At 42.5% G+C, this 24,946-nt stretch overlaps 1 protein-coding gene across 2 annotated transcripts in view; it reads right to left on the bottom strand.

Annotated features, from left to right (window-relative positions):
- Window positions 1-3,441: 3,441 nt before the first annotated feature.
- NR3C2 (nuclear receptor subfamily 3 group C member 2) overlaps window positions 3,442-24,946 on the bottom strand; it is a gene marked incomplete at its 5' end in the record, with an annotated part of 201,358 nt that continues 179,853 nt past the window's right edge. For both annotated transcript variants that reach the window (XM_084285696.1, XM_084285695.1), the window contains 3 exons: window positions 3,442-7,123; window positions 16,323-16,480; window positions 20,634-20,764. In XM_084285696.1, the coding sequence (XP_084141822.1) occupies window positions 6,968-7,123; window positions 16,323-16,480; window positions 20,634-20,764 (445 nt within the window). In that variant the 3' untranslated portion in view covers window positions 3,442-6,967. The remainder of the gene's footprint in view (window positions 7,124-16,322; window positions 16,481-20,633; window positions 20,765-24,946) is intronic.

The raw sequence follows: 24,946 nt of genomic DNA, 5'->3' as shown, positions 1-24,946 counted from the left end.
GGCAGTACTGCTCTCCAGCACTAAACCTCATAGCTTGGAGGAGTTTCATTTTGTGAATTCTCCTTGTCTGCAAGCAGTGACTCTCTGCCACAGGCAATTCTTGTCTTGGCACAGTGGCTGAGTGACCCAAGCACGGAAGATGACTTCTGTAAAGGAGATCCAGTTCTATAATTTGCTTCTTGACACAGTATTAATGAAATAGTTACAGCAGTACATGCAGCAAGAGACTGCAGGTTTCCTTGCTCAGATTTGTTCACATGGCAAAGTGCTGTTTTGGCTGGTTATCATGTCGCCTGGGACTTGCATGAACTCATTTGTGACCTTAACAGAGTCATTCTGAAAGCAGGATGTTGCCTGTGTGGCCAGATTCAGTTTTCATTGCTACTAGTTAAAAACGTTTGACAGAACAGGGAGAGTGTAAATCCTCGTTATTAGGCTAGTAGGTGTGGCAGCTAGGTATGCTGGCTCATCAGCTAGCGAAGTAGTGATAACTTGAAGCTTAGAGGCTTTATAAGTCACTTCCATTTGTTTTGCTGCTGTTTTAAACGTGCAGTGCATGTTAGCTCTTGTTCTGGTTGCTGTCTTCCAAAATACTCAATGTATTTCTCAGCTCTAGTTCTGTTCTTACTGCGTTTTTTTTTCTTTTAACTGAGGTGGTTAAAAAAGGCAGATATATAGAGAAGGAATAAAAGACATGCTCAGTGTCTCTTCAGTCCAGCCCTGTGACCCTATTTGCCTTTAGGTGAGATGTTTTGAGATTCCTGTTACTTTTGGAGCCATGCAGAACCCGAAGAAGGAAACTTCTCTACTGAGAAACGATACACTGAGCAAAGGTAAATACTATTTCAAACTTTCTCATGTCCCAGACTTTGTCCAAAAGCAGTGGTGCTGAGCCAGATCTGATCTGGCTTTCAGGTTAACCACACTGCCTCTTAGGAATTTAGCTGTGGTCACTGCTACCCAGCATACGGTTTTGCACTTCGCCCTGGTCATACCAAGGCTGAGTACAGATTTGTGCAGCTGAGCAGCCATGGCACATCTCAGGCATCCTTCTCACTGTTGAATAGCTCTGCAAATGGTGCCCTTGCACTGACTGTTTGGAAGTAGAGATTTAAGATGCTAAGAAATAAAAATCATATTAAGAAAGTCAGGCCCCTTTTACAGTCCTTTGAGATTGTTTTATTTCCTAAACATGGGCTTTAGGGCATGCCTCTTGTCTTTCTTTTCCATGGTTTGGCAGAAGAACAGAGTTAACATGGTTTGGGAAGAACAGAGTTAACTTGAAGCAGGATGGAGGACAGGAAATCAGCTGTGGAGAAAGCCAGCTGAAGGGCTTTTCTCTTAGCCTGGCAGCAGGAGTGGTCATGCTCAGTGGTTCTGGGCTGTCCCCGTCCTCTTTGCAGGGGACTGCTCTCGTGTCACAACTGTGGGTACAGTTTCAGCTTAATCCCTGGGCAGGGTTCCCCCACTCTTGCTCTGTGCCTGTTGCTGTGCGTAGAGGCATGTAGGGCTCAGTTTTCAAAAGCTGAGACTCCCTGTAGCAAATGCCTGGTGCAGGCTGCAAATTGCAGAGAGTGATTTAGGAGTAAGCTGTTTGTATGTTTTATGCAAAGTGATGTTTTCTTTGTGGGATGTTTCTCTGTGGGAACAGAGATTGAACCCCTCTGCCCAGGGATTAAGGTCTAATGTGTGTTTGCCAAATAATTAATGAAAAAGCTGAGTCTCCAGCCTAGTTGGGATGACCAGGAATTTGTGTTACTCACTGGACAGCACTCAGCTCTGCTCCTTGGCCGGGCAGCATTTTCACTTTGCTGTTCTCCCTGGGGTTTTCAGACTGCTGGGTGTTGTTAGCCCATGTTCTCCCTGATCTTCATGGCAGGTTTCCTTCTGATGCCCAGCCCTTCAGTGGGATTGAGAGAAGCATCTCAGGACTCATTTATCTGGCCTATAATGAAAATAGGTGTTTCTGCTACATTGGTTATAGCTCTTGCTAGCCGAGCCGCTGTAATTGCATCATAGAAAAGACTCGGGGAGAATTTTGCTTTTCTCAGTGCTCTGTTCCTTCATTTCTTCTCTTAACCCATTTCACCATTCTTACCTGGTTTGCAATTTCATGAGAAAATTCCATCCACTGCTGACAGAGGGCTTGTGTGGGCTGTAAATGCACCAGAGCTAAATATGTTTAAGTGGAAATCTTCACTGGAGTTTCACCTATTGGGCTGGCTGTGCCTCGGGCATCATTTCCTACGTGAGAATTCAGCAGCGTGCCGTCATCTGCACTTCCAGTAACCACAGGTAAGCACCAAATAAAACTTCATCTTATTGACATTACATTTAAAGCATTGACACCTTACAGTATGGCATGTTTTACCTAACAAAAGTCTTTGAAATGAAAGGGTATTTTTCACTACTTTCTAGCTTATTAATACTGTACGCAACATAGACTCCCATTCTCTGCAGATACCTGAGAGAAAGCAGTGTCCCAGCTTGAGGTCAGAATATACGTTTCGTTTTGTTTTTAAGTAGTGATAGCATTTTATATTTCTAGAACAGCATATGACAGATACATCTGCTTCTAAGCATATGGGAATTTTTTCTTAACACTGCTGATCCTCTACTATTCTTTCCTGGTGACGATTCAGCAAACAGAAGGCAGGTGCAAGGATTCTTGACAATAAAAAGTTTGTGTAACGTGCTATCAAAAAAAATGCAATTAAGTGGTGGTCTTGCACCACAGACTTAGTTTCATGCAGAACTTTGCAGTAGCTATTTAAGAGAGTGCCCAGAACAAACCAGCATAGCAAGTTTTATTTCCCTTTCTAACTTTCTTAATGTAATTGGAAGAGACCTGACTCTTGAGAAGGCAATTTGATTCATTAACTTGAGAAACCTTGTATATGTAAAATAGTCAATCCGTAGTTCCAGGGAAGAAATCCTACCTCTGATCAGTAGGTAGAGCAGCTCTGGGTTACCTCAATCCTGAAGCCAAACTTTTCTGGCTAGTGAAGGCCGCTGGTTTTGTTTCTTTGAGCAGGATGTGGTTTCTGCATGTAGTGGTGTCACCACTTCACCATTGGGAAAGCACAAGTACCCAGATTAAATGAAGCAAACTCCTCAAGGTTGGGCATTTCTTTTTACACAGTGTGAGCTGCTGTCTGGCTGAAGCCGTGGTATGTGCATTATAGCCCAGATTACTAAACCTTGATAACAACAAATTGCTAGATGTCTGAAGATGTTATATTGCATTGTTAGTTACTTTTTGTTGTTTAATATTGTTTCCAAGCGCACAGAAGCTTGTTTCTAAGGATATCACTGCACCAGCAGCTATCTGAGATTAAAATGCAAGAAATACTTGCAATCAAACCAGTTTAATTCATGTGTATTTGTACAATTTGTATAAAAAAAAAGAAAAAGAAAAATAGGTACTTGCAGACATTAACATAAAGACCAAACAATATTTTCTATTTATTTAAAAAGCTTTAAACATACAGAAGCAAACCCCTAATTATAAATGCATCATTATGCATAGATTTTACTGTTTACACCATACTGCTGGCTGCTTTTATTTTTTCATCCAGGAATCTATTTAAACTCCAAGAATTCTTAAACATTCCTCTGAGCTTCCTGGCCTCAGAACTGCTGTCTATCTTATCGAGTCATTGACCTCCAGCTGAAAACATTGCTCTAAAAAAAGAAAAAGTCAAATCTTTAATAAACAATTAAAAGTGCATTAACTGTAGAATTGTTTAATTTCATAAATGTTTAAACAAGTCAGTGAAAAACACCACCCTGTGAATTAGCTTTTTGCATTATTGATTGTAAAGTATCGTTTTAATAAGATTTTGCTATTGCAAACTTTAGTCTTTCTATTTTATTTTATGCAACTGGTCAGTCGCACGGTGTGTAGTATTCCTGACATACCCACTGCAGTACATTAACACTATTTTACATTTTTAACTGTGTATACAATGCTCTTGCTGTATATCCCCGTTCGTTCTTACAACAAAATAATTTAGCTCAATGAACAGAAGCCCACTTTTAAAAGATGTTTTCGTTTGTCTTTTATTTTGCAGGAGACAAATGCCTATTTCATTCTAAACAAATTCAAAATAATGTAACTTCCTGGTAGCTAAAAACTAAAGGTTTTTTTTTTTTTTTTTTTGCTGTACACAGGTTTAGATAAAAAAAAAAAAAAAAGTGATGGCTATTCTGCTTAAGTGTCCTTGATAAGAGAATACTGCCTCTTACAACATCTATATCCAATTGTATCTATTACTTCAATGATCTCTAGCAAAAAATAATAATCAATGAATGGTTTCATAAACAACAGGTGATTAAAGTAAAGGATTTATTATAATCTGCTTACAGTTGTTTGCAAAGACAGACATACGTTTTTGCATAAAGATATAAATTGCTTTTTAAAACTAATTTAGTGTGTTTAATTATATGAAGTTTCTGTGAATTATGAATTGTACCAAACCAAGATTAAAAGTAATAAGGTACAAAAATAGGAGCAAACAGACAACAATTTGGACTGGGACAGGCATTTAACAGTGAAGTGTAGAATATGGCTTTGCTATTTTATTCAAGCAAAGTTACTCTGAGACAGAAAAGGAGGCAGTAACTTTGTTAATATAAAAAGCTGCTGCAGACTGTATTCACCCAGAACCTGGCTTTGAAGTTTTTCTATTTTAGACTTTAAAAAAAAAGTAAATGAAAAGATGGATGTATGACTGTTTCTTTACTGTAAACAACCAGTCTGCATGCTGTGTATCTCACGTTGGAAGTTTGGCTTTCATATTGCTGTGCAGGTCAGTATTTAAAGATCTGCCTATGAATTAGACTTCCAAAATGCAAATAATATATGTATGTATATATTTATATATAAAAAACCTCTCTGAATACAGTCTTTACAGATTACCCATTGCATAAGGCAGGTGTCATTTAAAAAGACAAGAAGCACTGACTGTCTTCAGTGCACCTCAAAATTTGGACTCAGAAAGGGTGTATAATTCCTATTAGACCACCACTGGAAAGAAATGCTACATTCTGACCGGTCAAGGGACAAATTATAGCTCAAAAACATCAGTGTCACCCCGAGAGAACTCTATAGATTAGGACTCTGAAAAACTATTCTATTGAAATTAGCATATGGTAGCAACAGTTGAGCCTCAGAAAAGTTCACCTGTCCTCTATTCTACTCCAAAATTTCATAGTTGCTTATAAATTGTGAAATAGTGAAAATCACCTCAAAAAGTTTTTCTTTGCAGTCTTATTCTACAGAAAACATTTTTGAGACAAAATCAGACCAACTGAGTTGAACTTGTAGTGTGAACATCTTTCTTTCATGTGTTCTGATTATTACAAAAAATTCATACAAAATTAAATATGCTTGGAGTTTTTTCACTAAAAATTCTACTCAGCTAATCTGCCCGTATCAGTACCTTACCTTCCCTCTCACCAGTACAAGTCTGTTCGATGTACTTACTGTAATGATCTGCATGTTCCTTTCATCATAATCAGAAATCATTCTCCCCAATCTGAAATAACAATCTGACCTTTTAAGATGTTTTACGTATCCAGTACTCAAAGGAAAACAAACAAACAAAAAAACAATTTGGGAAACCGTAATAAAAAAAGAAAAATCATTCAATGTCTTATTCACCTCTTCCCCTGAGAGAGAAAGGGAGAAGAGGGCAAGAACTTACTGTATCATTAAGCTGGCAAAAGCTTTGGAGAGACTGTAATTTGTCTTGTTAAATGAAACCTTCGTAAAGTGGCAAACACAACAAGTGTAGTTTCCTACAGAAATATGAAGCACGATTTCTAAGATGTGCTCATCACGTATACTTGCAAGCGAGACAAAAGGGAGAAAAAATATAGAGGAAAATAGAAAGGCTTAAATACAACTGAAAAGGTTAAGTGTGGTTATTTACAACAGATATTGTAAGATGGTAAATTAGATATGATGCTAAAAAAGGCACAGCTTTCCCTTTCTTAAATACACTGTAAACGGTTCATTATGCATGCAGAACATTTCACTTTACAAAAAAATTACCTTGTTTGTTTAGACAAAGATAGTACTTAAATAGTCTCCAGCAAAATAGAGTTCTTTCAAAAATACTTTCCCATTCATCCTATTAACCATTAAAGATTTTTTTTTGTCTCATTTACAAAAGTTCCTTACACCTTATTTCAGGTCCTTCACAATTTATACATACAGCAATGTACAGTACAGCAAAAGACTGCAAAAAATTATTTGTAAAGCCAGCACAATAGATACTATAAATTGATACCAGGGCATTTGTTTTCGCATCTTATCCTTCTTAATTAAATAGTAAATGGACACTTAACACAGTGTATATCATCTATGAGGGGATAACATGGGATAACAAATGCCACAGGTGGGGATAACAGAGTATTCCACACCAAATGTTCTGTTATTACTTTACACATTAGGGTTTTGTGTGTGTGTGTGTATATATGTGTGTATATATATAGTTTTTGTTTGTTTTTATTTTTTTTTACAAGAAAAGAATATTAATGCCCCATATTGACTTTACGTTTTATGTGCAAACCAAGGGTAAGCTTTAAAAAGTTCTCATTAGTTCTTGAACCCTTTTAAAACAAGCAAACAATACCAGAAACTACATGGCATATTTAAAACTCCATCTGTTAAAATATCAAAATCAAAGAGTTATTGACTAGATATGGCTTTTCATCCAGAGGAACAGGAACATTTTCTAAATGTTTTAGGGTTATGGGGTAATTTCCAAACATCTAGGTCTTGCCAAATCCAAGTCAACTGTTTTTCATTCCCCAAACCCTTCGTATGATTTTAGACTATTCAGAGACTGCTGAACAAGTGTAAATAGCATGTTTAAAATATGGTTTCTTGGGTCCTTCATGGGTGTGGAATAACACAGGGAAACTTAAGGCAAAGTTCTTCCATTTAAGACATTTTCTATCACTTCCTGTGAAAGTACAGGGGCTTGGCATTCCCAGATTCCACCTTTGGTAGCTGGTCACTGATGATTTCCACCAGCATGGCTGGAAACTCTACTTTCAGTGCCTGAGACTCTCGGAAGGTGTAGAAACAGAATTCCAGTAAGTCACTGACAAGCTGAAACACAGAAAGAAACAATACTTAGGGAAAATATTGATAATGAGGGATTATTACCAAGAAATGGTACCTTATTCTGACTAGGTAGTCCATTTCCAAACAAACAAAGCAAAAGGCAAACAAAAATATTCAACTCCCAAAGTGCTACGGCATTGTTTCAAAATCAGCTAACACGGAGAAACCCAGATGCCTCCACAGATCTGATTTTTTACCATTATTACACTTCGCATTTCATTAAACAGCAACCAGCCACCATGAAAACTATTGGTACTCAGCGTCTATGAAAAGAAAGCCTTCTGCCCACAGGGAAAAGATCAACTATAAACTGCTGTAACTCTCTTTACATTTCAGCTGAATACACGTACATTAAGTCAAATTATGTGGTTAACTTCAGTGTACTCTCCAAGGGCCACAACTTAAAAACTGCCAGAGCAGCTGAACGAAACAAATGCCATGTCACACCAAGGCCTTCCAGGCTTTATAGCATCACAGTCCCTATGAGAGGGTTCACCTGATAAGATATTTCTATTCATATATAAATACATTTTCAATACATACACATTGCACTTTTTTTTTTTTTTTTTTCTGCTTACTTCTCATTAAACTAGAGAGGCAATATTTAGGGAGGTAGGAGGGGTTTTTTTGTTTTTAATAAAGTTCTCTATTTTTGGTAGCAGCACACTTTTACTTTCAGTAAATTAAGCATAATATTGAGAATTGGAAAGATAAGATAAACATTTCTAAGGAGTCCTTCAATGACAGAGAAGGAAACTTTTTTTTCCTATAATACTTCAAGTACTGAGTTACTACTGTAGGACCACCAGCAGAACAAAGCTGTACCTTACACTTAGCAGCAGCAGCCCTTCTGCTTACTCTGGGCAGCAGAGGTTTTCACACGTGAAACCATATCATAGTTGTCCCAAATGGCAACAGACAGCTGTTCGTAATCCTAATAAAGGTGGTCTCCAAGAGCAACAGGAATGCAAGTTAAAACACTAAATAGCATACAGATAGCATCAGCTTTTTGGTGTGTGGAAAAAAACAATGCACGTCTTAAAAGCACCAATACAGTCTGGCTTCTACCTCATCTCCAGATTTATTCTTCTCATTTGTCAGTTCCAGGTCTTTGTTTTGGTCTATACCTTATGGGAAATTTAACCACACTACATGAATCAAAGTTAATTTTTACTTTTTTTTTTTTTTTTTTTTTTTTGTGTCTGTCTCCACACAAAATTGCAAACTGATGTTTGGAAAGTCAAAAATAATGCAGTGCCTTCTGTCTTTACAAAGGATTTACACCATTTCTGCTTATGCAGTTTATCAAATACCAGTTTGTTGTTTCAGTTCTGAACATGCAGAGTTGTACGCTGCAGTAAAGCCCCAGTTAAAGATACAGCAAATAAAAGTGTACCTCAGCAAAGCTGAAAAAGAAATAAAAATATACAGGCAACAACAGACTCCCTTCCTGCAGCTCCAGACCTTACTACTTAGTTTCAGGACTTTCACAGCTGTTCTGGCAAACATATAAGCAGTTTATGAACACCACCAAGAAAGTGCTGGGACCACTCAGACACACAACCTTCTGCTATTGAGCACTGCGAGAAGCTGTTTGCTATTGCTCAGTTCGTTCCTGATGATCTGGCATATCATGAGGCAATGCTAATTAATTAATACAGATGCATGCTAAATAAGCAGCACAGACATAATTTGGTTTTCAAGGAAAAAATGCTGATGTTCAAGGGTTTAGCTTTAGCCAGTAGATTTTTTTTTCTTGCCTATACCATATGCAGAAAATAGGCCAATCATGCACAAAAATGAAGCGAAGGAAACTCTTGGTATACAGCCACTGTATCCTCCTGCCTGTCCTCAAACACCAGCACCCAGGCAAACCAAGCCTCACATCCCACAGCCTTGACCATGACTTGAACATGAGCACTTCATTCACGTCACTGAGAGAGGGGCTGGGGTCATCGCCGTCCGCCTACCAACCAGCCGTGCTGTGCCAATGGCTCACCTTCTGTCGATCCAAGCTAATTCCTGCGCCACGCCAATTTGTGTAGATTTTTTTTTCTGAATGCAGTGGAATGGGTATCACAGGAAAGCTAACTTAGAAACTATTAATTGTGCCCTTCATAGCTAGCTTTTAGCTGTAACATATAAAGTCTACATGAATGGCTGAGGGATACGTGGAATAAAGGCAAACTGAAAATTAGTAACATCAAGAGAGCATAATCTGTTCTACACAATAAGCAAGGTAGCTGTCCAGTGGGGAGCACAGAGGATGTGATCCACAGTTATCATAATCATAGCACGAGTGTCACCAGAGGGGGGAGGAAAGGTTAAATTACCCAGCAATTAGGATGAAAATCTAGAACTCCCTATCACGTAATAATTTTTTTGCACCTTAAAAATAATGTATTCTCTATCTAGTCAGTCCTCAAAAATTTTTGGTCCTCTAATTCCTTTCTTAAGCAAAGTTACCAACTTTAACATATTTAAAAACAATCAACCACTTTAACAACAACAACAACAAAAACCAGCAATAAGAACTCCAAGCTGAAGCATCTGAACCACGGGACTTGGTTAGAACAACTGCAGCTGTGTGGGCTGGGGGTCTAGCACCAGGGGTTTTTGTTGTTGGCTTTTCTTTAAAAAAAGGAATTAATATGAGAAAATCATATCATATATAAATAAAAATAAATACTGCAAGAGAATCAGAGGCATATAATAATATAATATGGGACGGTCAGCTAGAGAAGGCTGCAGAAGTAGTAACTGAAGAGAGGGAGGAGCACGGCTGAGAACCAAGCAGCAAGCAGTGCTCTTCTGCATGTGTATTCATGTGTTTTTAAATATTGCCAGCAGCCTTGATATGAAGATGCACTGAAGGGATGAAAAACTCAGCTTCCATAGGCAACATTAGTTTGAAATTTCAGTAGCTGCCTGTGCAGCATTCATCTGGCACTATATTTTATCAGTTAGTGTGATTTATAACAGGTAAATAAGTTAGCTAGCCTTTTGCTTTAAAAGAGAAGCTCCCTCTCCTGTAAGGAAATGAAAAGTTTGCTTTCTTTTCTAAGATGTAAGCTCTGTCAGCGTGGTGACAGTGACTGATACACAAGAGGTTACAAGTGGTCTCTAAATTAGAAAGATATGCAAGCTGTCTGGCACCTCTACATTTGGCTTATGATTTTTCTAGATCAAATATACTGCTGATTTTTCTTCTTCAAAGGACTATAAAATCTTGGTGTTCTGCAGGCTCCTGACTGCCTTCTACCAAACCATTTTCACCCTCTGCTTCTGGCAGCTTGCACAAGAAATGCTGACACCACCTCCACCACAGCAGCCCGAACGGCACCACTACAATTCAGCGGTGTGAACGGAGCGCCGCTGCTTTCACAACTGGTGCGACAGTGGCCAGAAACCTGCCTGCTTCCACAGTCTCTGACTATTCCAGTTAGCAAACCACGTTTTTAAGAGTTACAGCCTTAGCACAGCGCAGTCAGTGCAGTTAAGACCACAACTAAACCAACTCCCATTTCTTCAGGACATCGCTCTTACCGCTTTGGTGGGTGGCAGCTCAGCTCTGCAGAGACGGCAGCAACGCGCGGCAAGCCTCCCTCCCTCCACACCTGAGGCAGTCGGGGCAGCAGCTCTCAGATGCCGGGCACCTCCGAGGACAGAGCCCACAGCCCTGCGCTGAGCTGGGCTGCAGGGGTGCGGACACGCAGCTGGGAATTGGTACGTCCCCATCCCTGTCACCCCGACTGCTCCAAGGCAGGACAGCTCACTTCCAGGCATGCGGATCAGCTGCTGGCTGCAGCCCTTCACCACTTCACTCACTCACTGTTCCTTGTCCTGCCAGCACTGCCCTACAGAGAGGGTGCCGCACTTAAACCTTCTCAAGGCTGCAGCAGATCTGGTACTTCTCAGAGTTTTACTTAATCAAGTCTTCACGTTTTGTGAGCTGTATTAAATGCCTCTGAGAAACAGGAGTATTAATCTAACTTCATTTTCTCTTACCAGGGTGGGGTTTCCATAAAATTAACTTTTTCCACCCATACTGTTCTTCGTAATTAGAAAAAATGAATCTGTTAATGAAGTCCCTGAAGTTAATACAGTTACAGTGACCTTTGAGCACTTGCAGAATTTTTACGGCAGAAATAATCGATTTGGGTTTGGCACTCTCGCCATGCCCTCGTACTTCCAGAAGTGGTAAGAATGGTCTCATTTGCAAGGGCGCCCATTTCTGCGCTAAGTTTTCTGACTCCAGGATCTCCTCCAGTCTCTGAGGATGTTATGAAAGCCCACAGCACTCCTCTATCAGGAGCGTCTTTGCGTTGAAGCCTACTGATACAGCAATTAAGGCAGCAGTAGGATAACAACATGGTGCTGAGTAGTTTTTCCTGTTATTAGCTGCACCTATTACTAACAAAACCCCAGCATTCTCCTACCAAAATGACACTCCAAAAACTTCCTAAAGAGGAAAACTTCACACACAGTGCAGGGGGAAGGTGAGGCAAGTCCAAGGAAGGAAGCTTCTGCATCCAGCTATGCAGTGCTTTTGCCTCATGTCAGCAAGGAATAAAGGGAGGATAAAATGCATATGGATTAGGCACTAAAAGTATCTAACCAGAGCAGACAGCAACCCTGTTCTGCCTGGACAGCTGCATTTATCTCATTTAGGAACTGCACTCTTTTTTTTTCTCCATAGAAACATGGACACAGAAACCACAGCACTTGCAGGTAGTCTAGCACTTGACAGCTGGACATGACATGGAGGAACCGGAGCTGAACTCAGTTAGCATAGCTGGAGTTTGCGTGCGAACCCACAGTATCATACAGCAATGAAACGTCCTGAGCCCTTGGCCAGGGTAAATTCTGGGCCAAGTCTCCCTTGTTCTGTTGGGAACAGAGGACTCTGCCCTCCAACAAACACCTCGTACTACAAAGAAAGAGACCCAACCATGACAAATGGAGCAAGACGACCCTGAGAGCAGCCCAATGTTTCCACTAAAGATCTGGGAACGAATTTCTCACTTAACAGACGCTTATCAGCTACAACACGCGCGCCCTTACATCGCTGCTGGTTTTGCAGTGGCCACACAAGGGACTGGGGATCGGCTCCTGCCTCTCAGCAAGCAGAGAAATGCTGACGCGCAGAATTTAGGCACTGGGACTGAACAGCTCACAGCAGCGGGACACAACTTCGGCAAGTCAGGAGCAGAAGTGCACCCAAAGGTGCTGGCAACAGCTGAGGGGCTCATCTGTGGCTCCGTATTTGTGGGATCGAGCACCTGCAGAGGCACATTTGCATCCACTGCATTGTGCCTGGCAAACCTGCCCCTCGAGGAGCTGCACCCTTCTTCCCCGTCAGCTTTCTCAGCGAGTGTAATCCTGGCTCTCTCAGCCTACGGAAAGATCCACCTCAGCTATAAAGTATTCCCTTCAGGAACCATAAAAAATTAATTATTCAGCAGCATGAGCCTTAAAGAATTTATTTTTGTTTGGCAGAAAATATCAACAAGCAAATGACAGTGCAGTGCTGTGCCTTGCCAAGACAAGGGGAAGGTTCACATTAGGGTTTAATGTCATGGCATCGAAACAAAAGCCCTCTTAACTCGAAGTCTGTTTAGTATCAGCCAGATTGAAACCAAACTCAGCTTTTGTTCTGCAAACCGCCTAACCATACACTAAAGTCTCTATATGAAATGAGGCTTGCCATGCAAGATACAACCCTTCCTGCCAAAGCCAACAGGAGATGCTGAGGAGGATCCAAATGAAGTTTTTGATACCATGTGCAGTACATCTGTTTCTAATGTTCCTGCATGCCATTCGTCTGATCACATAATGCAGTTCACCTACGACCAAGCCCTGCACGCGTACCCCTCGCTGAAATGCCCACGGCCCTCATGGGCACAGGACTGAAACCTTTCTGTTCTGGGTAGAGACAGGCTAGAGACAGTCCCCGCTATGCAGCGGCTCTCAACACCTAATGCTGCCTCCTGGAATGAGGAAAGTGGGCCAGCCACGTCAGAAGAAACACAAGCCCAGGAAAGAGGTTGATGGTGCTGTTGCCCACAGTGCTCCCAGACCCTACCCACGCCGTGTCCATCCACGAAAGCACGGCTGAGCTGTGACACGATAGCAAGTAAATGGCAACAGCCTCACCTTGTCATCTCGTGCCGAGGGAGGGGAAGGGCACGCCGTGCAACCTGGTCGATGCTGTCAGCTGGTGCTGGCTGTGTCAGCAGCCACTGCTTGCACGCAGCGCCACGCAGACACACAGTGATGCCGGGCACGCCACAGCCCGCAGACACGCTCCTAGGGCTGACTGCAGGTGTGCACACGCATGTGCATGAGACCGCGGTTGTCTCGTCTGCTTGGGATGGATTTCCATCTCTTGATACTTCAGTTTTGCTTTTGGTGCCTAGAGGCTCTGTGGATCATTAGGTAAAGCTGCTGATCTTTTCCAATACCTAAGTGCCTACCTGGCCTTCTTGAAAATTTCTTTTTCCCTCACCTCGGCACTTTCTCACCTGCACATACGTTCGCTATGTGGATGAATGATTTACAGCACAGAGCAATATAAAACCATCTTGTTTTTTTTCCTTTTTTTTTTCTTCCTCATGTTATATAAGCCAAGCAGCCCGTAACCCGATATTCCCATGTGGTTCATTTCACGGAGCCCTCAGAAAGTCTATCTAAAAATAAGGTCGATAGAAGGAAGCGTGAAGGTGCAAAGAAGTAGTATTCCTTCATTGTCGGCTGCCTCGCTCGGGTAAAGTGAACTCTGCAATGGCGAGATGCTGCCCTGCCCCGCCCTGCTTTGCTCTGCTGAAAAAGCTGGAGGCAGCGGGAGGACTGAATAAGCATGAACTGTGCACAAGTCCCTTCGGGCGCCTGCTGCAAATGCCAACGCTGTAGCTACGGCCGCATATAAACACGGGACTTCAGCTCCAGTTAGACTGCTCAGCACCAAACCTATTCTGATCCTCCAAAATTATAATGGAGTAAGTTAAAAATACACAGGTGACGGCTGAACAAGCGTTCCTCCTATACGAAGGGACTGAGCAGAAAATTTGCATTTACACGGACAGAACGGAGAAATGCTGCCCTACCTGGCAGCGGGGGGAGAGGAGCAATTCTCACTTCTCATTAATGTTATCACCTCTCTAAATGTATTCCAGTGGATTTCAAACACAGAGACGCAAATAATCAGTTTTAGAGAGGAAAAATAAACAAGTGTCTTTGCTGAGCATCTCAAATAACACCTCTGAAAGAAAGCACTGTTGTGTAGACAACTGGTCTTTTAAAAGGAGAATGCTGCCAATAGGAGTTTCTTTACAAAGTCCTTTGTAATAGAGCGCTCTATTAAAACAAAAGTAACACAAAAATAGCTTAATTAAAGATTAAACAAAACACAAGAGCAATCTGAAGGAGCTTCTCCTCTGGCTAGTGCAGCTTCCAGTGGTTAATGCTGTGTTTTGGAAAGTGTTTGTAGGACACTGTGGCATTCCCAGCCAGCGTGCTTCTACCAGCCCGTCACCTCAGCCACACAAACACATCCACCTAAAAGCAAATCCCAGACGCTGCCTATTCTCAAGAGGATTAGCAAACCACCTAAATGCAGGGGTTTGCTAACTGCCCTGAGGTTCAGATGTGAACATCTTGCAAATGATTTTATCACCTATCCCCTTTCTTTCCACCGAAACACTACAACTTCCTTTGCTGGCACAGAGCAAGTGAAACCCGATCTCCGAAGAATGAGCTGTTACTGCAGTACTAATAATACTCTCCCTGCCTCCCACCAAGATTTTCAATGTTTTAATGAACAACAGAACAATATTTGAAAAATAATTCCATATGTACACTCTGTAAACAGACCTCAGGCTCTTATACAGATTTGACCTGAAGTGCACTGTACTGTACTGTCTCTACAAAAATGAAATTTAAGTCGAGTACAAAGAAGTACATTTATATGCAGGCTCTGAAAGCAAGTGCTGTTGTTCCTTCATGCAGCAAATTTACTTTCCTGCCCACCCAGGATGGAGCAGACCAGCTTCTTCCTTTGCTGCCATTTACCAGTTGTTACTGGGAGGTCATCCCTGCGAGCTGCCATGCTTCAGCCTCTGCTCGTGGGACAACCCCCTGTTGTACCCAGACCTGATAAAGCTCTGTCTCTGGCCCCAAGAGCCCTGTCACTCACTGCACTGCAGCTTCAGAGAGGATGGGCTCTCACATGGGGCACTGGAGACCCCTCAGGTTGGGGACATCAGCAGAGCTGGGCCACTGGCTTCCTCAGAGGGGTTTCCTCTGAAGGAGGGTGTGGAATGCTTCTCCACGTCTGGAGAAGCAACGTTCTGCACTTACCACTTTATCAGCCAGAAATGGGCTCAACAACTCAACGTTAGACACCTGCTCTGAAATCACGAGCTGGTCCCATGCACCAGGCACCCACCACAACCCTTCCAAGTTGTTTTTTGCTGAAGCACCAATAGCCTTGTCATTTCAGAACTAAACTTGTAGTTTCCCATGTCATTAATTACATCTCACACCCGACGCATACAAAACAAACACCTCATGCTGGAATGAGACAGGACGGTAGTAACAACCTAACAATACCGTGCATCTTATACTCGAAAAGCTCAGTTAAAGCTTCAAATCCCCAAGATGGCTTCAAAGTCTAAAAATATCTTTTAAAGTCATCCTTATTGGAGTACCAGCTGTAAAAGATCAGCAAATTATTTCAACATTTATCAGCACACCAGGCACGTTAGATGCGTGACACACTGATCCAGCACCTTTCAGCGAGAAGTGACTCAGGGATACTCTGCGTGGTGCACTCGCACCGTGTCTAACAGGGCCAGAGCTAACACCACTCCTCCTGTTGAATAGCCTCTGACCTTCAGTGAATCACAGAGAACACACTACCATTCAACAGCAGAGCAGGCAGCAGGACCCAGCCCTTAATGACTTATATTTTCTTATTTTACTTGGCAATTGTCCTTAAATTTGTCTGCTAACAACTTCTCTCAGATGTTCCTTTAAAAATGTGTTGTGGTTCCTTTTTTTTTTTTTTTTTTTTTTTTTTTTTTTTTTTTCTCCCTGTGAGTTAGCACAATTAAAAACTACTGGTTTACCTTAATGGAGAGATTTTTGCTTAACTTGTCTGCACTCCCTGAGGAGTTATACTTACATCATGCATGGAGTCAAGGAGTTTAGTCAGTTGGTAGAATCTCTGCCAGCTTTGCCCAGAGTTACTTGGACATTTAGTTACCATCTTCTTTAGTTCTTTAATGTAATTTGCCCTCATTTCTTCAAATGCAGCTTGGCTTTTGAGACCATCCTTGGGAACTGTCATTAAAAAGACAGTCTTACATTAATATTAACTGTATTGCTTATTCTTTTGATGTGCATACTTAAAAAGTTACACTAGTTAATGTATGAAAGAATTAAACCTTGAAGTAACGTCCATAATTTTACAGACATTGGTACGGAATCAACAACATCATACAGATTTTCAAGTGATTCAGGCATCCTCTGCAGATCCGTGGTTGCAGACTGCTTAGCTGAGGCACAGGACAGCATCTTAGAAATATGACACATGCTGTCCTCATGCTGAAACTGTTTTTAATACAACCCAACCACACACACATACAACAACATAAAAACCCCAGATGGATCAAGAATACTTTTTTAGAATTTGAAGATGTGATTTATCATTCTTGAATGATTTCCCACACTTAGGGGAGGAGGGGAAGAATTACAGCTGTTACGTGTGGAAATGCTAGAACAAGTGACATCAAGTACCATCTAAAATTTCTTTGAGTGTTAGTAAGCGTCTGCATAACACCTAGAACAAACGGAGTCATTATTCTGCGTGAAACAGAAGACTATTTTCCAAACAGGCGTCCTGACCCAGGGATTTACCAGACACACGTTTGCAGCCTTTAACACAAGCGTTTCTGGTGTCCTATCAAAGTGTGCATCTGCAAAAGGAATCATTTCACAAATGGGCTAAAAACTAGAGTTTTGATACTTTCTACTACAGCTGATTTCAGCAATGCTAATTACAAAAGCAAATACATGGTTTCTTTACAGATTGCAAATATTCTTGCACTCCAGTGGGTTCTGCAAAAAAAAAAGATGAATAGCTTAAAGGATCAGGTCTCTAGGAAACTCCTGAAGAGGTTATTAGCAACATTACACAAAATGTTCTGAAATTTTAATACCTGTATTAGTTGAGTATTGTTTAACCATCGAATATTTTTATATTCTGTCTCTCTTAATTCTAGTCCAAGGAAGGAAAATAAAATACTACACTGTACAGAGTGAGCTTATTTTCTAAGCGAGCTGTAAAGCTATGTCAGAGTAAACTGAATGGGAAGTTACTTATTAAAAAAGGAAAGGAAAAAGGGGTGATCTTCCAATTTAGCTTACTCTGACTTAACATCTTGACAGAAATTGTCTTGATCGTCCATTCCCTTCTCTTTGAAATCCTGTAGACTGCCTTCTATCTCACTGTAATGACATAATAAGCATGTAACAACCACCCAAATTGCTCACACAGAGAGGCTTTAAGAAAAAGCACTGGTTGTCTTCTGTCACCAGTATCTACCAGAGCAATTTAGCAATGGGAAACAAGGAGGAGCTCTACCACCACGTGAGCAGCAAGGACTTGTGACCACCAAGTGCTCGACAGGGGCACAAGGAGGAATCTTTAGAAAAAGCCTAGGAGGTAACAGCTCCAGCCTGCCCACCACTTGGTAAACACTGCCTTTGCTCTTTTCTATTTGAATTTTAAATTCGAGATGCCAAATATCTCAGTTGCTCGGCTGACAGAAAAAAGAAACTGTCTGAAACAGATGTGCCAATTCAGTTAAAGCCAAATGAATATAGAGATATCAATCAAAATGAGTAAAGCCCTTGGAGCATACCGTGGCCCTTACACAAAATGCAGGGCTTTACAGTTCCTTTAACACAATTCTGTATTCCTAAATGCTGCTTAAGACTGCTACAGCCACTCTTTGTCTACTACTACGCATCTTACTGCTCTGTCTGAAAATTATTATACCGTCACCCCAGCCAGATTATTAAGACAGAAAGAAAGACCACAAATAAAGAGAACTCAAGCAAAACATGAAATTCTGGAGGTTTGCCCAGTGTTTCTGATTTTACTTATTAAATGCAGCAATGCTTTTGGCAAGTTCCCAAAATCTATGGTCTGTGGAAAGCAAGAAAACAATTGAGTTGTAATGTGTGGTTTCTTCCACATGTAAACGGAGTGAAACTTCCTTGATGTGGTCATCATGAAAGTTTCAAAATAACTTGTACTCTGCTCATCACATGGTTCAATAAAAAATGAAAACGAACCTGGTGTTTTCTGTCGTAACGTTGTATCAAGGTGCAATCGTTAGAAACTAGGTTTGCTGCTCCTCATGTGGCACTTTCTGGGTTTTATCACTGCCTTCATTTCTGTTTTGTTCTCCCCCCTTTCTCTCCCTCAACATAACTATCCTGATTCTTGCCAAACACATTATTTTTAGAAGGTCTTCTAGTGACCAGCGTGTGCGTTTCAAAGGGAACCAGCTAGACGAAGTTAATTGGCAAGGCTGATCTCGCCTAGCAGAGTCATCACTTAACACTCTCAAGAGGGCAGAATAATAAATACCTATCTTAAAGAAATGATGCCACGTTTTTAGGATGCCTTTAGGCTCTCTTTCTAAATATTCTCACCCTTTAGGGCTGGTTAGAAAGTAGTGGGGCCACATCACCACTCTAGACGTGCTCTCAAGAACGTTTTGGGAGCTGCATCCCCCAAGCACTTCAAGTTAAACACTACCAGCTGCTTCCTGAAAGACCATCAGGTCCCAGAGGATCCGTGTCAGCAGGGGGACGTGGGGTCAGCCCTGCAGGGCTCCTGCCCAGTGCCGTCTCTCCCCTGCAGTCACTGCCCCACTCCGGGGAGCAGGAATGGCTTCAGTGGGAGGGATGGAGAGAGTGAGACAGCCGAGCCCGAGAAACTTACAGCCCCAGGAGGTTTCTGTCAGCAGATCCAAATCCCCTCCAGCCGGGATGGGAACTGTAGCTTCACCTCCTCCTTCAAAGGCAAGCACTTTAACTGCAGCACTACTGGCAGGGTGGGACGGGCGAGGTCTGAGGGAGAGGAGAAAGTGCCCTGCCCGTCCCACCGCCTCGCCTGGAGGGGCTGCCCCTCGGCGGGGCTGGATGCCACAGACCCCTTCACAGGCACCTAACCCTGCCTGCAGCCAACGTACCCAGGCCACTGCTGGGGCTTCAGGACTCTCCTGGGTGTCTGCATCGGCTGCTGCATCAGCCCGCTCTCGAGTCCTGTAGTGGGCACCCTCCAACGTCACTGACACCTGTCTGTCACCTGCCGTTTGTTTCTTCTGCCAGCTTGCTGGGGCAGACAATGGGGTGACAACCCGGTGGGAGAAGACAACAGGATCTCAGAGGGCGTGCTGGCCTCTGCTCACTGCCAACTGGGAGCTGCTCTGCTCCGTGCAGCCACAGCCCGGGCAGCCCCTGGCCCTGCTGACGGCACCCTTGGGCTCGCTTCCCGCTGCTGATAGCTTGCAAGTGAAAGCAAGCGTAAGGGCAGCAGCCCCTTTGATCTCCTGCTCTTCCCCTCCAGGCTCAGGGCCACATCCAGCCTCATTCCTCCAGGGGAATTCCTGCCTGGTGAGCTCACCAAGGTGACATCAGGAACGCCCCTGAGTCAGGCTGATAGGTTATCTCCTGGTGATGGCACTGAGTGAATCCCACAAAAAAGGAACGTGATTATACGGACAGAAAATTTGTTTACACTAACTGGCTTTTTCATCAAGACCACTGGAAAAGTAACATACAAACTGCCTGTGTATGTCTACAGTTGTACTGGGACTGGGATTTTTTCAATATTTTTTAGCATGAGAAGATCAAATGATCTGCTAATTACTACACGGTGCTGTAATGAACACCGAGATGTAATTTCCTATCTTAAAAAACCTCAAAGCATGACACTCGAGAGAAAAATAAAGTGTGCACTGTCATTTATTAAACTTTCAGAGTACTGCAGAAGGGCTTACCGCTCTCAGTTCAGTGCATCTTTTGATCTTGAAGGTGTTGTTAAGTCACCCAAACCAGTGGCTTTGAGCGTTGAGTCAGGGTTTATCCCAAATCCCCAGAGTGCAGGACAAGGCAGCAGCTGCATTTTCTTGGTATGCCTGGCTGAATTTAGCCGTTCCCATGTAGAGAAGGGGGACAAAGCCCCTTGTCCTGCCACTCCCGCCCTTCCTATCCACACGAGACATTCAAAGCACAAAGACCCTTCCCACGCTAACGGAGAGCAAGATCTGCTGATAAATCCTATGCCACATACATAGGTTGTTCCTGCAGCCCTGCTGGAAACAATGTGGCTCTTTTGTTACACCATTTAAAACCACTGCACCTCTTTGTGAGTTGGAATATTTTCAAGTACTCCCATGTAACTAGGAATCTAACTTACCTGTGCTCAGCAGCAGCAAAACTTTCATTATGGTGTACTCCTCAAAGCTGAGCTGCAAGCGAACGAACTGCAGGCTGATTTGGTGCATCCCCTGGCACAGCTCAAACATAGCAGACTGGCGCATCCGCTCCCTGCAGAGAGGAAAAAGATAAAATCCAGAGGATAAGCACGTGAGGACAAAAAGGGTACATGGCAGTTAGGAAAGTGAGACGTGACCTGGAAACCAAGCACTGGTCATGGAGGTCAGCAAGACAAACTGCAGCCACAAAGTTCAGGTCAGGTGAGGGCGCTGGGGACACAGCTGGAGTCTGCCAGCCCCGGGGAGCCGCCTGCTCCCGCACTGGCAGAAAATGCTGCCGTGCATGGCTACGGTGTGCTGGAACTGCCAGCCTTTGCTCAGCTCTGTCCTGGCGCTGACATGTGGAGATGAGCCTGCTAGCAGGGTCAGAGCTGGTGCGACACAGACAGGAACCTGTGCTCGTTTTTGATGGAACACCTCGCATCTGTCTGCGTATTGGTGAAAAAGGGCTGACAGCCCCGGCACCAGCCACCAGGGATGCAGAAAGCTGGGCCGAGAACCCATGGTAAAGGGCTCCACTGTCTGACTCCTGGTCCGCAAGCCAGCAGAGCCTGGTGATCCGGGTTGCCACCGTGCCAGCAAACAGCGCGACCCTCATCTGCCTGAACGACACAGTCCGGCAAAGATACAGCGAGCGGGTCTGGAAAATGGGGAAGTGTTTTAGCAAAAGCGAAGCACAATGCACGACTTCACGTTACTGCCTTCAAATCCACCAAAGAGGCTGAAGCTGAAAGCTATCTAGGTGACCAGAGCATCAGCCAGCAGCACTCACACAATCCTTCCCAAGAAACCTCTGTCCAAAATCTTTGATTACTATTTTGCCCAAAAATACATGAGGTCTAGCTGCAAGGATGAACATGCAGGAACAAGGAGATGTGATTTTCCAGCCACTGTAGTTTTTGTTAATGCACTACACTGGGCCTCCTTGAGGGAATTATTAGACAAATTATTGCAATAGTCTCATATTCAAACACTGAAATGCAATAAGCATTGTGTATGATTTTTCCAAAATAATCATCTGAGTATGAAAGAAGAAGTACATAATAAGATGATCTTGGCCATTATTACAGGTTTTTACATGTTGCATTGTAAAATAATGAGGATGCGTGGCTTGCATTCAGCTTACTTTTTTTTTTCTTTCAATATTCTTTGATACATTTTGCTTCAGCTCCTAACTCTTCTCATAGGCAGCTTGAGCCCAACCCATTCAGCATGAATTTCAGGCAGAATTTGTTACTTTTCAATATGCTATCCCAAACCACAAGAGTTAAAGCAAAGAGTCACTGAGAACTGCCAGTCTCATTCTGAAAGCAAGATATACATGTGGGTATTTAGATGAGGTGCTATAATTGCTCAGTGACCACTACTTTTTTTATTATTTTAATTGCTCAACAACAATTGTCTGTATTTCTGCAAACATTTTTTTTCACATAATTGAGGAACTGGATGAAGTTCAGCTAATTATTTTAACCAAGCAACTGGCTTTTCAAATACACAAATTGGCTGGTGAAAGAGAAGAATCATACTGTGTGCAAACAAAGACTTACGTAATCTTCCTGGTGTTTTATTTCACTACTGCCAGAGCAGATTTTATTTTCCTCCTCAATACTAATAAAACGGACTCCCCATTGTTATATGGGCTCTACACTTTTCCCTGCTCCACCCTCGTCTTGGGACTAAGAACTTCCAGCTTTTTTTTTTTTTTTTTTAATAGTAGTAGTAAATGCCATGTTTATTTATTTTTATTGTGCATCATGGACTGCAGGGAAGAAAACAAATAGAAGAAAATAGCCTTTGAATGCTGACTGAAATACCACTTGGCCCTCGGTTTCAGAAGAGCAGCATCCGCTGCTGGTTCCACTGAGGCACAAGGAGAAGAGCCCCCGCTGCTGCTGCAGAGGACTTACAGATGCCACTCGCACTCTGAACACTGCTAACACGCAGTGAGACCCTGAAAGACCCCAGAGAGTGATCTCCCTGCTTCTGCTCCCCTCCCTCTGCTCAAAACAACCACATGCAGCTCTAGGATGCTGAAATGCGTGTCTCCTGACTGACCTCTCCCGCGAGGCTCCAAGGGATGCACAGTGAGGCCAAAAGGCAAATGCCAAAGGGACATTTGTATTTTATAAATAGGGATGAATTTACACCTCAGAAGCCTAAGGACTAGCAGGATTCAAGACAATGCCCACTGTCACTTTCCTGGGCACAGAAGACAGCTTCTCCGGCCTCAGAACGCGAAGCAGCTCCTGCCACCCCTGCCTGCCTTTGACCTCAACAGACACGGGAAGCACCGGAGCTTTCAGCTGATACCACAAGCCACACAGCAAATAAAATGAAACATTTTGAGGTTTTGTCTCAGGTTTCTCATGCTTTCACTAAACAGTGAGGCAAAACACCCTCAGTGACAGCTAACCTAGAAGTCTCCTGACTCAAAACCTTTTTTATTTTATATTTTTACCCTGCACTGCATGTTTTGTGACATTTTACATTTGATCGCTGATGTTTTTCTCTGTATTTGTTTTGCTTTTATGGGCGATGAGCGCTTAAATAGAAGAATTCTGGTAAAAGTCAGTTTTTATGTGTTTGGGTGCTTTCTTGTTTGTCTTTTAAATGTTTAGTCCTTTATCTACTTGCAAATATTGATCTCCCTAGTCTACCCTCAAGGAAGACCTGATGGTATTTTTTGTAGAGAGAGAAAATTATGCACAGAACTAGTTACTAAGCAGTTTATTTAGCATACATCAAAGCTGTAAAATTTCAAGTCAGTTTCCTTCCTGAAAATCAATTTAGTTGATTTATTACTTATTTACAAGTTATTACTAACTACAAATTATGTCAGTTTATGACTGTTTAACATCAGATAAGAATTTTGTGGGATTTTACAGTATTTAACTTTGCATTAGATTTTAATCCACACAATGTAAAACAAGAGGGTGTAGAGCTTTTGGAAAATTCGGATGCTAACATCAGATAACCCAATACCATGAGGCTAACAACAACATACAGCCCAGGAACAGCTCATATAGTAAGAGAGATGAAGCACACAGAAATCAGGGCACATCAACATAACATGAGCAGAGTTATTTCTTCCTTACTGAAGGCTTTATCTAAGAATAAATACCACCAAGTCACCGCAAGTGCCCTTACAGCTGTGGGGAGAACGTAAAGCAGAATCCTACATTGACCTACTTCTAAAATAATACGTATTTATTTAGTTAAGGGAAAAACAAAACAAAACACAGATTTACCTCTGACACAGCATATTTGCTCACAGAAAATGGAGCACGTGAACATCTGGAATACAGGGGCATGTATCTTTATGGGGACATTCAAGGAGGTAAATACATTTAAGTAATAAAAGGCGTGGAGCCAAAGCTCTGAATCCGCTGCGTGGATACTCATTCAGAAGTGGTGTCATTAGCTCAGTTTAGCTTAATCCTTCTTCATAATAATATGATTTAAACTTTACACCTGAAGTTAATCCATCTTAAGTTCCCCGAGTGTCTCCTTACAGGCTTAATTTAATGCCTGGATCACACCCTGCCTGACCTCTCCCGTGGCCTCAGCACTGGGGGCAGCGGGAGCGGCCGCACACAACCACAGCAACTCCCCTCATCTACCGCTTTGCCCAACCTCAGTCTGCTTGTGCACAGCCTCCTTGGTCACAAATACCCTGTATTAACCGGTCACAAAATGGGTCACCACCTCCCTGCACTTTTACACAGGGGCAAGTGAACAGGTGAGCAGCTGACACAAACGGGACCAATGCTCCACACCACCTCAGGATGAGCCACCCGACTACAATGGAGATGTTGGCCTTGAGCAGTCATGCTGGGAAGGGGCAGAAAATGATTTATTTAAGGCATCCTAAATACCAAACCAGCCATATATCTCATTAACGTCGTTATGCGACCTTCACAGAAACCCAACAGCCACACCAAGACCTGTGCCACTACAGGCATGCTGTACAGCTAGCACTTGTTACGAATAACTACCTTATAATTTATGAAGTCATCATAAAGATGAGAATTGTAAATCTCATTGGAGAGGCAAACAGTAACTCTACTGACTATATCCAAATAAAGGAACCCCCACATCCAGGAATATTCGCTCAAAAGCAAAACTCAGACCCAAAGCAAACCAAAGGAAATCATGTTTTATTTACTTTCTCACAGGCTCTATTCAAAACCACTGCACATCTTCCCAGTCAGGGAAGCAAAGAAAGCTGTGGTGG

Source organism: Netta rufina (genome assembly GCF_964035555.1).
Source record: "Netta rufina genome assembly, chromosome: 4".
Lineage (NCBI taxonomy): Eukaryota > Metazoa > Chordata > Aves > Anseriformes > Anatidae > Netta > Netta rufina.
This window is presented reverse-complemented; position numbering and strand designations above follow the sequence as displayed.